The 17,016-nt window shown below is 44.1% G+C and overlaps 2 protein-coding genes across 2 annotated transcripts; one reads left to right on the plus strand and one right to left on the minus strand.

Moving 5' to 3' along the window:
• Window positions 1-3,203: 3,203 nt before the first annotated feature.
• On the plus strand, window positions 3,204-10,473 carry adob (2-aminoethanethiol (cysteamine) dioxygenase b). The gene is made up of 2 exons (XM_004570621.4): window positions 3,204-3,478; window positions 7,044-10,473. The coding sequence occupies exon 2, from the start codon at window positions 7,200-7,202 to the stop codon at window positions 7,956-7,958; it is 759 nt and encodes a 252-aa protein (XP_004570678.1). The 5' UTR covers window positions 3,204-3,478; window positions 7,044-7,199; the 3' UTR covers window positions 7,959-10,473.
• Window positions 10,474-14,781: 4,308 nt separating this feature from the next.
• Window positions 14,782-16,345, minus strand: LOC101466115 (E3 SUMO-protein ligase EGR2-like). The gene is made up of 2 exons (XM_004570622.2): window positions 15,987-16,345; window positions 14,782-15,876 (listed from the first exon to the last, which is right to left on the minus strand). Exons 1-2 carry the CDS (start codon window positions 16,141-16,143, stop codon window positions 14,849-14,851), a joined length of 1,185 nt encoding a protein of 394 aa, XP_004570679.1. The 5' UTR covers window positions 16,144-16,345; the 3' UTR covers window positions 14,782-14,848.
• Window positions 16,346-17,016: the final 671 nt, after the last annotated feature.

The raw sequence follows: 17,016 nt of genomic DNA on the forward strand, positions 1-17,016 counted from the left end.
GGCCCTAAAAAGACACAAAATAATGCATGTAAAATTAAAATATGGTACAAAATTACCACAAAAGGGTCCACATCAACTCAGAATGAGCACAACAGACCCCCAAAATAAGAAACGTGCAAAATTATGACAAAAAAGATGGAAAGTAACAGAAATAAATTCTCCCAAAGAGCCAGCATCTCATCCAAAACCCCACAACAACATCAAAATAGAAAAACCCACAAAAGATTGTCAGAAATATCTACAGTAATGCAGTAAAGTACAAAGAGACGCCAAAGAAGATCAAATGCTCACAAATAGGTGAAAAACAAAACTCCCCCAAAAACTACAAAATGCTGCAAATTCCGTGCAAACAGCATCGAAACACAAACACACCAAAAAAATTAAAATGAACACAATATAATTCAAAACAATCTCAAAATTGTGAGAAAAGGTAACAAATGTCTCAAAACTGCCACACAACAAAACACAGTGGCCATAAAATAATAACACAACCACAGAGAAACTCCCAAATATACAAAATGACCTAAAAACAAACTCCAACAAACACAAAGTGTTTGTTTAGCTTGGCACAAACTGCACGTATGGGCATTTAAGTGAACACACAGCAAACAGCATGCCTGGTGTTTGTGAACTTTACGAATCCTTTTAGAGCATCGAAACATGCAGTTTGGTTTGTGTCAGCTTGTTTTTCAGATTTACAGTCCTGGATGAACCTCTGTAAACTCTCCATTTCAACCCTAAATCTGTAAAACTGTACCTGACATATTTAAAACAGGTACAAATCAGTTGGCTGTGGACTGTGAGCACCCTAACAGGATAACACATCCTGAGGAGGATCGCCCACATCCTGTTTCTCTCTGGTTTGATGTCAGCAGTGAACAGAAATCAGCCAAACGAATGCCTTTATCAGGGTGAATTTCCATAAAGTAGGCTGTGTGTGTGTGGGTGGGTGTTTCCCAGCAGAAAGATGCCCAAATGGGCTGCCTACGTCTTTATCATGAAATGCCAAACTCAACTAGTGAGTCACGCTTACAGATGAGTCACTGTTAGAGTTTCAGGACTAAAGTGTGTTTTTTACCCACAAAGATGTTATAATTTCATTAAAGTGTCCTCTTCCGTTTGGAGCAGAGTGACGGACCCCAAACAGCTGAAGAGCTTTATCCCAAAATATGATGAATACAGCTGACACCCTCTCGTGAGTGGGGTTATTATAGAGGTCCAGCGATCCTGCAGTGACAAAAAGGGGACGAGACAGCCGCAAACTCCAAACGGCCAAAGGTGGAGGGAAATGACCGTAAAGACACAAATCAGACAGGAAACACCTTTAAAATCACAAAAAAGACATAGAATGATTAAAAATGACCAGACATGATGCCGTGTGACTACTATTAACATAAAAATACTTCAAATGTCTACAGAAAGGCAAAAATGTCCACAAAGCCCACAATCATGCAAAATGCCTGCAGGGGAACACTAAAGAACTCAGGAAAAATGCAAAAATGATCACAAAAGGGACCAAAAAGTCACAAAAAGGCATAAAGGGACCAAAGCACCAAAAACAGACGGAAAATGAACACAAAACAAGCAGAACACAACTTCAAATGACAGAAAAGATGCAAAACAATTACAGAAGCACAAAAAACTACAACATATCACATATAACACCAAAATGTGCAAAAATGACCCAACAAACACAAAATGTTGCAAAATGAGTGACAAGAGGCACAAATGAACTACAAACCTTATGAAAAATGCACCAAACACTCAATGTAGACACAAAACAACCAGGTTTCAACTTTAATGTGTTCCATAAAAGCTGAAAACGGTGTAGCAGCAACACAGTCCCAGATCCTGATGCTACCACCACCATGCTCGGTGCTGTGTTCTCACCGTCCCTCCCTCAAACATGCCTCTTGTCCTTGTGGCCAAACAGCTCAGTCTTCGTCTTTTTGGCTCATCCATTTGGGCAGCTGTGAATTCCAGCTGAGCTTGAAGGTGTTGATTTTGGTGCCGGGGCTCCTTCCTGTCCATGATGTTGTAAAATGAGCTTCACTGTGGCGGGCTTCAGCCTTGGCTGTTCCAGGTTGTTCCTGGAGATCCTAACCCACTTCCTTCCTTCCAGAGCTCGGTGGTGACACATCTAAAGAACTTAGACTTCGGTACGACTGCGTGATGTGACGATCTCTAAAATCTGCAGCTGTTTAGAAGAAGAGAGAACTTCCCAGCTTGTTGTTCTGAGTATGATGAGCTGTCTCGTTTATCATGTTTCTTTTTCTCTTTTTTGAGGATATGTGGTCCCTTTTGCCATTTCACTATTTTTATTATATTATTGGCCATCTGTCTCTTTGACACTGTGAATATTTAATGTTTGTTAAGTTCATGAAGAAGTGCGTCAGCCTCAAAATGTCTTGGGGGAAGGATGACGCCGGAGCATTTTGCAGTTTTTAAGCTCTGCCTGTATTGGTTTATCTCACGTTTTTGACATGTTTTTGTGTTTTATGTTTACTTCATGCTGCGTCTGCTGCCAAGAACTGATGGAAAATAGCTGATAGCTTAATCGGGTCATGAGATCAATGTTTTTGTGCTGCTCCCTGATAAAGACAGGCTGAAACGAGGCTAATGTGGTTGTAAATGGCGTTTCTGTTGATAATAACCTGAAGGCTGAGGGTTCAAATCCAGCTGGAGCGGTGAATTATTATAAGTATATGACACTTATGTCCACATTAATCACCAGAACGCTGCTTTTTGACATCTTTAATAAACAAGATGTGATAAATGTGAAACTCGAGGCCGTCCGAGTGTAAAGTGCCACATTAATGCTCCCACGGTGAACCGTGGAGTGTTTTCTTTGGAATAAAGCGCTCCAGGAAACGAGGCTTCATCTTTCATCTTTCTATGCTTCAGACAGTTGATGCACTCTATATTTATCCCGATGTTGGCCCGCTGCTGGGTTACTCCTGTCGACTGTTTGTAACTCAGTAATGACTGGGGGCAAAGAGCATTAAGAAGTAAATATTCAGAGGCATGCTGGGTAATGTAGTGCTACTAGATATTCGCTTGACCTTAAGCTCGCGGATAAAGCGACAATGTTCGCAGTGCGCTGACCCTGGAGGAGAGGGACCTAAATACGAAGCTCATTTTGTCCCCGTTTGACTTCAATCTGATTTGGTGTCGTGGACGTCCACGCGAGAGGCCCGACAGACTTCGTTTCCCACAATGCACCAGGTGTGAACCCGTGAAACGCTGCGCGGTGCGGACGTGTTTGACAGTAATTCAAAAATGGGGCAGCGGAGCAGATAAGAGTGACCGCGGCGGAGTGTGACGAAGGCCTCCAGACACCCCGAAGCTCCCCGAGCTTCTCCGACTCCTCCTGCTTTGTGTCCGTTTGCCTCTTTAGCTTGTTTGTGTGCTGCTCGCGGAGCCTCACGCGCTGATCGACAAAAACGGGAATGAATGAGGACAGCAGGCTGTGAAAAAGGTGAGCGCAGGGAAGCAGGTGAGGTCTCACTCTGCTGCCGTTTCCGGACACCGGAAATCATTCCGTCCAAAGAAAAATGCACAAAACCAGACTAACGGCGGTCAACGTGCCACGTGTTGTTGTGGTGATCGCACCGGTGACGTATGCGTTGTGTTTTTGATTTTAGCTTTAAAATCAGCTGTTTGGTGGGATTTCTTTCAGTTCATGTCGGGTTAATGATTATGATCCATGACGTCATGTTTGTGTGAATGCAACACTTTTTCCACTGAAGCTTCAGACACACTTGCAGCACACCTGGACAGGTCACCAGTTTAGAGACACCTCACAGAGAGGCCCCAGCGGGTTCGAGTCCGGGCATCATAATTTAAAATCAAATCACTTGTATTGTCACATCACATGTGCAGGTACACGGGTACAGTACATGCGAGTGAAATTCTTGTGTGCGAGCTTCGCAAGCAACAGAGTTGTGCAAAAATACAAATAACATAAAACACGCAAAAATATAAGAATGGCTAAATCTGAGAGTAATAAATACATGTACAATATAAGAGTGCATGCATCCTAAAACGCACCACGAGATTCATCAAATACACTTGATGCTTTTTTCAGTGGGACCCAAAACAATCATTGTTTTCAGGGTTTTTCCTGAACAGGGCCCTGTTTCAGGAAGCCGGTTTAGTGGAAAAACTGAGTAAGTATACCCTGAGTTAACGAAAACTCTGGGTTTTCGGTTTCACAAAGCGAGTTCAGATGAAGCCTCAGTGAGTCACTATGACGACACACGCCGTGAAGCTAACCTGCCCCCTAGCAGGTTTACTTCAACTAACCCTGACTGTCTCCGCCCCTTTGTCGGAAACCTGACAGTAGGAAGTGTCGGACATGGCGTGCCCCTTCCTTGAAGAGCCAGTAGATCGTGAAGCCCAAATTCTCCGCAGAGCTCTCCGCCGGGAGAGAGTGATCAGAGCGCGTTTGGACATTTTATCATTTCCTGATGATTTTCTGTGTGAACGTTACCGTTTCTCAGCACAATCTATAATTTATTTGGATAACATCCTCAGGCCATATATTACGCATGTGACACATCGTGGACATCCTCTCAGTTCTGTACATATTATTTGTATCGCACTTCGGTTTTTTGCAAACGGGAGCTTTCTGTATAATATTGGTGACGCTGAGCACGTTTCCAAGGCTACCGTCTGTCGGGCAGTCAGGAATGTTACAGTTGCACTGAAACGTCTCCTGTACTCGTTTGTGGTGTTCCCCGGTCATAGACCCACAAGATTTATCAAAGAGGGATGCCACAAAATTGCAGGTATCAGGATGACCAAAACTTAATGTATGATGTGGTGATACTTGAACTACTTCTTAAATTTTACATTTATTTTCAGGGTTCCCAGGCGTGATTGGCTGTATAGATGGCACTCACATTCCAATCATTGCTCCTTTAGTAAATGAAGGAGACTATGTGAACAGGAAGTCTTTCCACAGCATTAATGTACAGGTACATAGTTCCCTGTAGCATTTCAAACTAACAAATTATTTCATTATAGTAATGGATGCTAATGTGTGTTCTCTGCACTGTGAAGATCATATGTGATGCTGCCAACATTATCACAAATGTGGAAGCCAAGTGGCCAGGCTCTGTCCATGACTCACAAATATTCCGTGAATGTACACTGAGCACAAAATTTGGACATGGTGAGTTGAAAATACTTTAAAATATATAAAGACCAATTGCTTCAGGGACATTTGAACTGAAGTGTATCCTTCTGTCTTAGGAGAGTTCACTGGCTACTTGCTTGGTGATAGGGGGTATCCATGTTTACCCTATTTGCTTACCCCTTACCCTGACCCTGAACCGGGCCCACAGCAGCGATATAATCTGGCTCATTGCAGGACAAGAGCCAGAATTGAAATGACTATCGGAATGCTTAAGGCCCGGTTCCAGTGCCTGCAAAGACTCAGGGTCACCCCAGAAAGGGCATGTGACATTATTGTGGCATGTGTGATTCTTCACAACATTGCCACAATTAGAGGAGAACACTGTCCTTCTGAACCAAACATCAGCAGTGATCCAAACCATGAACATGCTGACCCTCGCACGGACATACAAGATGGAAGAGCAGTCAGAGACACCATATGTCACAATCATTTCCTTTGACCCATCACCTCAACATGTTGAAAGAAGAATAAACAGATTTTTTGTTCAACTGGCTTTATTGGTCGCCTGTATTTCCTGTACACAAAGTATTAAAAGATGTAAACCTCATAAAGTGTCTCTGTTGCTTCCTCCTCTGTAACAGCTGTCAATGTTTCTTCATTATTTTCCTGTAGTAAAGAAATAAACAACATTGCTGTTCTACTGTAAACTCATATAATCTGTGGAGTATTACTCACAACTGCATGTTGGTCTGGCTTTCGACCTCAAGCGCTGTGAAATACATTGACCGCGCCTTCTTTCCCTCCGTCTCCATGGTGACTCGCTTAATCTGTGCTCCGCTTATCAGGGCTTTATGTATCCTCGTCCGCGCGCTTCACTTGGGGTTGACGCAACTCCGCGTTGATTGAACTAATTGTTATCAGCCTTTCTGAAACCGAATATTCCGAGTTGGACAGTTCGGGGTTACTCAACCCTGAGTATCGTTTTTCACTCTGAGTTTTCTAAACCGGCTTCCTGAAACAGGGCCCAGGTGCTAAAATAGTACCTGCTCGCTGGGCTACAAAGCTATCTGAGCAGGTACTGAAATGTGATGTCATCAGACCGCATGCCACCGATTGGCTGCTCAGTGGTGTCACTCGATGAGTCACGAGAGCGTCTCATTCCCGAAAATTAAACTGCCATTTTTGAAACCCAGTAACAAGGGAAACGGCTCCCTGAGTCACCTTGTATGGATTAATTACAGTTAAGATAAGATAAGATAAGACTTTATTGATCCCACACGGGGAAATGTGTGCATTACCTCGACTCAGGTAGAGATAGCAGAAGAAAAATACAAACAAATACAAAATAAATAAGATAATAAACGGTAGCATACAGCGTATGTGATTATGCACAGAGGGTTGTTGAAATATGCAACAAATAAATGGAACTAATTAAAATAATTATCCTAAAAATATGTGACAAATTGTTTCTGAATTGATTTACCTACTCACTTTTATTTGTTTTGGGTTTTTTTTGTTAAAATAATCATTTTTTATTAACGTTTTTTTTTTTACTTTGCCGTCCTCTGTATTTGTTTCCTTTTGCAAATTCAAAGTGTTTTCATGAGGTCACATTTTTAAGGTTTTGGTTGATGGACGTCAAAATTGAAAGTAATAATGAAAGGAGCCGAGAAATTATCTAAAACTTAATTTAATAACAAATTAGTTTGTTTATTTGTGAAGTTTGCAATTTTGGCCGCTTCGGTCCTCCGTGGCTTCACACAGCGGAGTTACGTTTGCACTGATGGCGGCGCTGTAAACCGTCGCAGACTCTGTGGGAGGACACCCGAAGGATGAATACCAGCCCTGCTGTTTCTCGTTATTCGGTTTATGATATTTAATTTCGTCGTTTTTGTTTCTGCAGTTTCTTTTTTAGGCTTTGATCTTCGTGAGGGCAGAAACCAGTGAGCCGAGCCCCTGAGGAGTGAGTCCTCTCGCGGTCACACGATCTTCGGCGCTAGCTACACACAGCTACAGCTAACGGGGACCAGCGGACCGAGCGGCGGCTCCTCGCTTCGGTATGATGCCCGGTGACAGCAGTATGGCCTCCCTGGTTCAGAGGATAGCTCGGCAGGCTCTCGTCACCTTCAGGAACACACCCGCGGTGGGCGACGAGGCTTCCAAGTCCTTCCTGGAGAACCACGGCAAGCTCCGGAGCCTGATGTCGGAAGTGCGGGCTGCCGACCTGAAGCTCGTCCCGCGGAGAGCCGAGGACGGCGACGCGCCCCCTGCTCAGCACCCGTATCACCGCGGTGCGCCCCCGGTCACCTACATGCACATCTGTGAGACGGACCAGTTCAGCATGGGGGTGTTCCTGCTGAAGAGCGGGGCCTCTATCCCGCTGCACGACCACCCGGGCATGCACGGCGTGCTCAAAGTCATGTACGGGAAGGTCCGGATAAGCTGCTTCGACCGGCTCGAGCGACCGGGCGGGGGCGGGGACGCGCTGCCCCGGGCGGAGATGGGCGCTCTGCGGCGCTACGTGCTTCGCTCCATCGGGGAGTACACGGAGGAGAGTGGACCCTGCGTCCTCTCCCCCGACCGGGACAACCTCCACCAGATTGACGCCGTGGATGGGCCCACAGCTTTCATGGACATCTTAGCCCCGCCGTACGACCCGGACGACGGCAGGGACTGTCACTACTACAAGGTGCTGCCCGGGGACGGGGTCAAAGACTCGGAGCAGACGGAGAAGGAGGTCTGGCTCATGGAGATCTCGCAGCCTCCGGAATTCTGGTGCGGAGGGGAGCCGTACCCGGGCCCGGAGGTGTGCCTCTGATCCCCCCTCCACCCTCCCGGAGCCCTGCAGCTTGGCTGGATCCACAAAGGATCTCCACAGTCATCATCAGAGCCGCCAGCAGGCGCAGAGTAAAGGGCCAAATGTGGGATTAAATTGTGGTAAAAGGTAGAAATGATGCATCAGCCCTGCAGCACACACTCTGGAGCGTGAATTTTATTCACCCCAGCTTCTGCTTCAGTTGGACAAACATCGGAGCCTCAGGCAACAGTAAACGACTTCCTGCCTGTGCTGTGATCCCCGTGGATGTGACGGTCAGGAACCCACATCTGAATCATTCTGTTGATGTGCTGACTTTCAGGAAGTAGTTTTATTTTTAAAAACTGAGGCTCTTTACTCTACAGAGACTCCAGTTAAGCCAGAGTCTGTCCTGAAACCTGACTGAAGCTCATAAACCTCTCTCGGAATTTATATTTACTCTGCTCAGTGACACTAACCTGTATGGAGGACCCCAGCTGCCCAAATCACACACAAATCCATTGTTGAATCGACAGTTTTCTTGTTTCCAGGCTGTCAAAATGGGGGAAAAATAGATGTGCAGGACTGAAACGACCACAGTGAAATCCAGCCAATAAGCCTTAATGCATCAATAAGTTTATTAATAGTCCATGGGCATAGATGAATATTGGATTCATAAAATTTAATTTACTGCTGTATAATAAAATAATTCTCCCATTTCGTTACCTTCCCAGTTATTCGTTTATAAAAGTGTTTAAAATGATTTAAAATTGGTATAGAGTTCTAGGTAATACGCTAATTTGTGATTCGCCATTAAATATGTAGGAATATGAGCATCAGAAAACTCCATGTTGTTTGTATGCATTGCTAACTCTTCAAAGAATGTATAGATAAATAAGGGATTAAAGAGATTCTAGGCCAAAGGTTTGACTATGAAGGAAAACATAAAAAGAAATATAAAAAATAAAGTAAAATAATGCAGAAGCAACTTAGCTGTGAAAGTATTAAATGACCCAATAATACATGTTAGTATTTTAATTATCTATTAATTTATAAATGAGCAGGTGGTGGATAAATAATTTAAATTTAAATATTTATTCTATAAAGTGACAGTTTTTGTTTTCTTATTATTTTGTTAATCATTTTCTTTTCTTTGTTTCCAAATTTTGTTTTTGTAAAATCAAAATGTTTGTGATGTTAACTTTTTGATTTCGGTGGATTGATGCCAAAATAGAAAATGAATTTAAAAAGGACAGAAAGAGGTTAACTGCACAAATTTGTGTTTTTGGCGGCTTCAGTCTTCCATAAAGTGTTGAATCTGAATCTGACCGACAGCTGTTTCGTTACAGTCACATCTGGACTGATTTTCAAAGCTAAAATCAGACCAGGTGTTTTTATTTCACACCTGAAAGTTGATAATGCTGCGTTTGAGAAAAGTCTGGAATTTTCTGCTTTCATTTTGACTGAATTTTTCAATAATACTAACAATAACAATAATAATTGGGATGTTTTAATACACGTCAGTACTTCATGTCCTTCAGTCGGAGGACCTCACTGGTAATGAGTGACTTGCGGTGTTTATTCAAAAGAAGGTTTCAGGTACAGGAACAACTACAGAGGACTGTAACTGCTGAAATAATTACTTATTAGGAACAAAACCATATTGGAAACAAATGCAAGCATTAATTACACTTTTATGAACTTAATTATGTTCACTTTGGTTTTCTTTATTAACCAACTTTAAATATTTTCCTTTCCTCTTGTCACCTGATTTATTTCCCCAAATATCTTTTATTTTTACTTTATTTTTTTTCTACTGTTCTGCTTCAGCTAAACCATCTGAAACATACAAATAATAAAACTGTAAAACTGCCTAAATCACAAATGAACATATCAGTGGTAAACATTTATACTTTTGCCCAAAGCAGAAATAAAATGAAAAATGAATTGGGGGGTAATGTACTTTAAAATAAATAAGTACTGCTAATTGAAATAAATACAGTAATAAATAGAAATCAGTTCATTTATGTCCATGTAGCATTAATATTCACTTTGATGGCTTTATTAGCAAATGTATAATACCATAATGTAATTTATATTTTTGGCTTCTCTGGTTCTCCGTACACGTGTACCCAGCCGCTACCATGTATTACTCTCCGCATGAGGGGAAGCAAAAACGTCCCAGGCTCCTGGCTGCTCCTTGAAAGCAGCACTGAAGGACCACTGCAGGACCCTGCTGATGTCTCTTTACTCGTCTTCCTGCTTCAGGCTTTGTGACGTCAGAGCTTCGGGTCTCTTTTGAAGACTGAAATCTCGTAAAGCTGCAGATTTTCTCGTGTTAGGACTCTTTACGCCGTCGCCGCCTTTTCTTCTTCTTCTCCTTTCTGAGAGACTCCTCAGGACTGTGTTCATGTTTGTATCTCCGATTGAAAGATGTGCACTAAATCGAGTTTATCAGCACAAAGTGTCTTTAAGAGAAATGTCAGAAAATGTCCATGTGATTACAAAATAAAGAGAAAAGAAATCTGTTCATCCTTAAGTTTGATTAGCGCCGGAATTTATTTGTAATTAATTTTTATTTAATTGTTATTCATATAACTTCCTTATTGTGTTATGATTTTGGCACTTAGAGTCCTCCATAGCACTGATAATATCATGTAAATACAGTATGTAATACATTTATGCATAAATGAGAAAATAACTTGAAAGATCAAATGAGAACATTTTAGAAATTTGGATTTGATTCCCACACAAATGCAAGAAACACGAGAGCAAATAAAAGCAGAGATTTGTCTGTTTCAAAGTTAAATGAACCACCAGGGGGCGGTGTTCCCCCGCTGTGGTTGTTGATGGGTGTTTTATAGCATCTTTGTCCTCACACAGGAAATGTGCTCTTACTATCTCTCTTGGTTAAATAAAGGTAACCCTGCGTCGCTGCACCATCTGGTGGTAGAAACTGGTATTACATGGATGTGCAGCCTGGCCATATTTCAGCTTTAGTTGATATTTTTTGGACACAATAAACAGATGATTTGAACATAAAGTTGCGGGTGTATCCTCACAGTCCGCTCCTAGCTTTAGTAAATTTTGGAATAGGTACCTTTCATGCCCACATAGCAATTTAGTGACAGACCATTTACTGATTCACGTTTTTGTCCATATATTTTTGATTTTGACAGCGTCAGTTCTCCATATATGAGGAAGCTGGGGCAGAATCTGTCATATACACCTGAACCAATGTTCCCTCTAATTTTCCATGTGTCTGAGCGAACACACAAACTCCCTGAGCGTCCCTTGGTCCACTGTGAGCGACAGCAGACGTGTGCACTTTGGTCACGCCAGTGTCGAATCCATCCAAGTTACATGGTTTACTAAAATAATCAAATTACAGCATTTACATTTATGTTAGACGACTTTTAATTAACTGCTTTAGCCCACTTACAATGAAAATGTAAACAAATCTTAAAAAATAACCTGAACTCCAATAAAGCTCTGACTTGTATGATGAGTCCGAGTCTGGGAGAGAGTCTGTAACTCTCTGTCTGCAAAATACAGTAAATAATGACCAATGTTGGGAAATTAACTATATAGTTACTTCTTCAAAAAAGTAACTGAGTTATGCAAACAAAGTTTTTTGCAGCTGTTTACCTAAAAATGCAGCCAAAGCGTTTTTTTAAACAAACATTTCAAACTATTTACAGAACAATCAGCTGTTCTGCATCAAATCTGATGCCACACAAATTATTTGTGCCGCTGCAAAAAATAATTTCTGTCCACTATGAGATGAAGGAGAACAACAGCTGATACCTGCAGGCCTGACAGCAGCAGATGTGTCACTGCTGTAACACCTGTAACACTCAGCAGTCGCCTCATTGTTCTGACACACACAACAAAACTACTGACTACACTACACACTAACTACACACTAACTACACACTAACTACACACTAACTACACACTCACTACACACTAACTACACACTAACTACACACTAACTACACACTCACTACACAAGATTTGTGCTGAACGTCGCAAATCTCTCACATCTCAAAACCACCGTCACTCCTAAAACTTCCCCCTCCCTAAACAACTAAAGGCCATGTTGCCATATCATGTTTTGATTGGTCCACATGGTACATTTTTCCACCAATAGGAAAGGCTGGAGGGGGGCTGTGTTTGTTCACAGGCGGAGTGATTTCGAGCGTTTTCCTTATAAAACGCCGTTTTTACCGTTTCTTCCTGCAGTAAATATAAACAACGACAGTATTCAGGAAGGAAACCAAACACTGCAGATATTTTATCATAACTCTGGTTTTACGTGGCCGATCAACACAATTTAAAAACTGGTATAAAGTCCACACTGTTTCCGTCAGTTGTTCCGTCTGTCCTGCTCACATCTCCAATGGTTGTACACGTTGTCATTAACGTGGCTTCACTCCGCATCAACACCGGTGTCGGCACATAAGGACGCTGTCACAGCCTGTCAACCACGTGGATTAGCTGTGTATAGAATGTGAATCCCATCATTGGCTGGACTGTGGGATAAGGTGGCATCGTTCTGATCCCATACGGGAGCAGCCAGTCACTGACTAACACTGCAGAACAGAAATGTTAACGTATTTATTTTCATTTCAATTCAGGTTAGATTTTTTTTGTGCGCAACACAGATTTTCTGTGCGCAGAGACCGTGCCAGCAGTGCGCAATTGCGCACCCGCGCAGCTTAGAGGGAACATTGCACCTGAAGGCGACCGTTTTATGCTTTTCCTTGTTTCTCGAGGCCTGAGTGTGAGACAAAGTTGGATTAGTCTGAAGTAAGAATCGTGCAAAGCTAACCTGTGTGTACTTTCATTGAAAAGAAAAAAGAGGCAGCAGCGACTGAACAGTTCCACGTTTATTTGCATTGACAAGAAGCATCAATTCTTCAGAATAAAAGCTTTAGTGCTTTCTCTCGTTTGCATAAAATAGTAAAACACACAAAAACAAACTTTTACTTTTTGCCCACTTACTCTGTGTCTCTTTGTCTCACATTGACTGGCAAGAAATCCAAAAACAAAAACAGGAAATAACAGATTATCAGGCTACAATCAATACATCCCATTCACAGCGTACCCCAGCCTCAAGCTGTGACATCACCGTATCCCCTCAGTGTGCTCTGATGCTGCATCACACATATACACCTACATACTGCATTAGTTCACGTGACGCCGTGGCTGCCATGCTGCTCCAAATACATGCGTGTGTGTGGAAACACAGGGCTGATCTCTCGCTGACCTTTCAGCCGATGTTCGGTGTGCTATATGTGCTATGGGACACTTATTTAGGTCAGTTAAATAGTTTTTTTTAACCAAAACATTTGTCTCGTATCTCAGAAGGTTAAAAATATAAAATAAAGATGGCTGACTCAAGTGAGCAAAAGCAGCAAATTTTAGAGGTTTATGTGAAAAAGCCCGGAAAAACAGGAGCTTTTATTTTGGAAACCTGCTATGATAAATACACTTGACTAACTTCACACAATCTGAGGTCTTTCTGAGCATCATGAAAGCTTTCTAACAAATTATATTGTTTTATTTTGAAAATCTAGCAAAATAGACAAGTTCCAGTAACTGAATAGATGATTTTTTTTAACTAAAAAACAAAAACAAAAAAAACAACAACCGTCATCTTAAATAATCTCAATGAATTCCCAACTAACTAGAGGATTAAATGTAGAAAATGTGGTAACTTCCAATAACTAATGGAGGCTTTTATTTTGAAATAAGCGAACGTAACTTGTTTCACACAATCAAAAAAAGGTCTCTTATTTTGACATTCTCACAGAAATAAATTACCTTGATAACGTCTAGACAACTAATTAAAGGCTTTTATCTTGAAAAATCATTTAAAATTATTTTAGTCCTGATCCCCCCTCCCCAAAAAAGGATTTTTACTTTGAAAATATTGAAATAATTTAAGTAGTTTCAGGCTGTTTAACACAATAACATGATCAGCTTCTCTCTGATGTATTTGAATAAAATGTTATTTTTGTTTATCCTAACTTCACGCCAGTCATTTTACTCATTTACGACTATAAAATGTCATAAAACAACCTTCTGTCTGTGGCCTGTTGTTTCCTGTCGCCCAACAAAGCAGCGCAAAATGAGTTTATTTCATACAGAAACGTCAGAAGCCAAACGCAGACCCCCTGAGCCACGGCATCCACGTGTCTCACTCTGACGTTCATTGGTTTCTCCTAAAAACTGTAAAGTGTTGGACTTTCATTCTTTTCAAATATGGTGCAGAGGAACGTTTGAGTGCCAACAGTCTGAAGACACTCAGCCTTGAACTTGGACTGAAGGTTGTTAAAGGATTTTTCTTACAAATATAGAAAAGGCTGGTGTCGCGTTATCCGAGAGAATTTCACTAACGGTTCCTCACAGTCCTCCTCCGGAAGTCATATGTGATGCCTCCGTGACTCTCTGCGTTTATACGGAGTGTTTTTGTGCATTTAACTCCAAATGAAAGCTGGAGCAGCAGTAACCCTCTCACCTGACTCACCTGTCGCACCTGTGCTGCCCGGCACGTGACTGAATCCCTGAGAGCTTGAAGCATAGACAGCAGACAAAGTGTTCACTAAAAGCAGGTTGTGAGATGTTGTTCTTGGAGGTTAATTTAATCCTAGCACGGCCAGCTCCGCTCGTGTGGCTTTTGTAGTCATAGTAACACACCTGGGGACCGGGTTTCTGGCTCTCCCTGATTTCTTCTTCATGATATGGCTTCTCGTGGTGGGTAGCCGAAAACGTAATATGGTGACGATTTGTCACCTAGCGTAAAATGTTACGCTTTGGGAGTGAGAACGGGTTGTCTAAAGAGACTTGCGGCTATTTCTGAGGTTAACTTAGACTACGGGGCACCGTTTGGGCTCGGAGGGCTCGGATTAGGACGCGGGGGTCTTCTTCTCCTTCTGCCGCAGGTGAATCTTCATGTGCCGCCTCCTCTCATCGCTGCGTGCGAACTTCCTCCCACACTGGTCGCAGGTGAACGGCTTCTCTCCGGTGTGCGTGCGGATGTGCGTGGTCAGGTGGTCGCTCCGGCTGAAGTTGCGCATGCAGATGCGGCACTGGAACGGCTTGTGGCCAGTGTGGATGCGCAGGTGCCGGCTCAGCTCGTCCGACCGGGAGAACCGGCGGTCGCAGCTCTCCGCCGGGCACGGATACGGTCTCTGGTGCACGGGGGTCTTGCTCGGGCGATTCGGGTACTTCCGGGGTCTTAAGATGGGCCTGAGGGGGAGGTTCTGGTGGCCGGGGAAGGGGGCGGCCGCCGGGCCTTCGGGCGCGCTGAGCGTAAAGTTCCTGATGGTGTTGAGAGGCGTGAGCGGCGGAGGCACCCGCAACGAGTCCAGCGGGTACGGAAGGGCCTTCCTCTCCGGGAAGCCGGCGTGCATGTCCCTCTGGCAGCTCTGCGGGTAGAAGCCTCCGTACTCCGGCACGATGGAGAGCAGCGCGCCATCAGCGGCCGGTTTGGGCGCAGAGCTGTAGGCGGGAGGCGGGTGGTAGGACACCGCGCAGGTGGAGGTGGACAGGTAACCCTGGTCCTGGTACACGTCCCCGCTGCAGGAGTAGGACTGGGGCGGGTGGGGGTGTGAGTGTGGGTGGGGGGGCGCGTACATGTGGCTGATATCCGGCTGGCCGTGCGCCATGTTCCCGTCTCCCGCTCCTCCTCGTCCTCCGCCTGCTGCTTCTCCCGCGTAAATGTTGGGTGATGCTGATCCGGACCCCTGTGCCGGTCCCGGGGGGGCGATGTCCGCACTGACCACGTTGATCACGTCCCCCTGCGCCCAGCCTGGCCCCCCGCTCCCGGAGTCCAGGGAGAACCTGCCGCTAAACGCCACCGGCTGCGTGCGTAAAGTGGCCACGTACTGCGCCAAGTGGCCCTGGAGAGAGAGCTCAGGTGAGCCGAGATCACCTGCAACACAGAGAAGAGCGCAGTCAGACACATTCACAGGAACAAGCTCAGTACCTTCATCTAACTTGTCCGTCCACATCCTCGAGTGTTTGAAACACACGAACGCTTACCGCCTCCATCCCCACCACCGTCCCGCCCTTCAGCTCCCTCCGGCCCCACGGCCTCCTCCTTGAACACCATCCCCGTTTCTGCGCACACATCTTTGGGAGCACCGTCTGGGATGCTGCCGAGAGACGCCGAGACTTCAGCCGCCGTCTTAGCGCTCATGTTCACCGACTCTCAGACGTGTTCGGTGTCTTCCCTCATTTTCTCCGGTCCGCCTCTCATCCTTCGTTAACCACTCCGCGGAGGCGCGGCGGGGTTATAAAGGGAATCTCCCGGTGTCCCGTTGCGTCATTCACCAAATATGGAGTCGGGTTTAAAAATAAGAATAATAATAAAAAAGGAGAGGGAACTCCAGAAATAGGAGCTTCCCGTGACGAAACACGGACCAAATAAATGATGTTCAGTTCATTCGCAAAACTTCAAGAGTGGATTTAAAATTTACTGCTCAGTTTCAGCATGTTATCACTATCATGCGCACGTGCTTTGCGTTGTTTTGGTTTCATATAAAGGGGGAAGAAAAGATGTTCCATTATTCGGAATTCCGGTCCCCCTGTCTCCATAAAAGGACTCTCCGGTGAGGTGAGAGGAGCTCCGCCTACGTATATGGCGGTATCCGGTTAAATTGGGTTGCATTGTGTTGTCTTCGTGCCAGCTGAGCCCACACACTGACTGCGCACACCCATTTGTTTTCGCTCTTGTCTTGTCAGGAACAGATTACTGCTCTGACTGAGTCCCGCTATGGTTGGCCCGGTGTGAGATGGATGGGGGAGAATAATCATTGGAATCATCTCATCGCTGCTCTTGTACAAACATGGGTGAGATAATAAAAGAAACGTCCAAGTGCAACATCAGATCATCAGCCGAGAGTCCTGTAAGTTAAAGCTGAGGATCAGGAAGTGTTAAAACGTGTAAAATGACCAAACAGATTCTCTCTCAGGCTCTGTTTCAGCATTTGAACCTTCTCTGAGTCTCTCATCCCCAAAAAAATATTTGCAGGTGAGCTCAGAGCTCTCGGTCTGCCGAGCATACATGAAC

Source organism: Maylandia zebra, linkage group LG13 (assembly GCF_041146795.1).
Source record: "Maylandia zebra isolate NMK-2024a linkage group LG13, Mzebra_GT3a, whole genome shotgun sequence".
Lineage (NCBI taxonomy): Eukaryota > Metazoa > Chordata > Actinopteri > Cichliformes > Cichlidae > Maylandia > Maylandia zebra.

What these genes read in the sequence shown, in the direction of transcription:
- LOC101466115 (XM_004570622.2), bottom strand. Translation starts at nt 16,143, where the DNA reads ATGAGCGCTAAGACGGCGGCTGAAGTCTCGGCGTCTCTCGGCAGCATC. An exon ending in CGGTGGTGGGGATGGAGGCG is followed by an intron (nt 15,877 to 15,986) that starts GTAAGCGTTCGT and finishes TCTGTGTTGCAG; the next exon opens with GTGATCTCGGCTCACCTGAG.
- adob (XM_004570621.4), top strand. Translation starts at nt 7,200, where the DNA reads ATGATGCCCGGTGACAGCAGTATGGCCTCCCTGGTTCAGAGGATAGCT.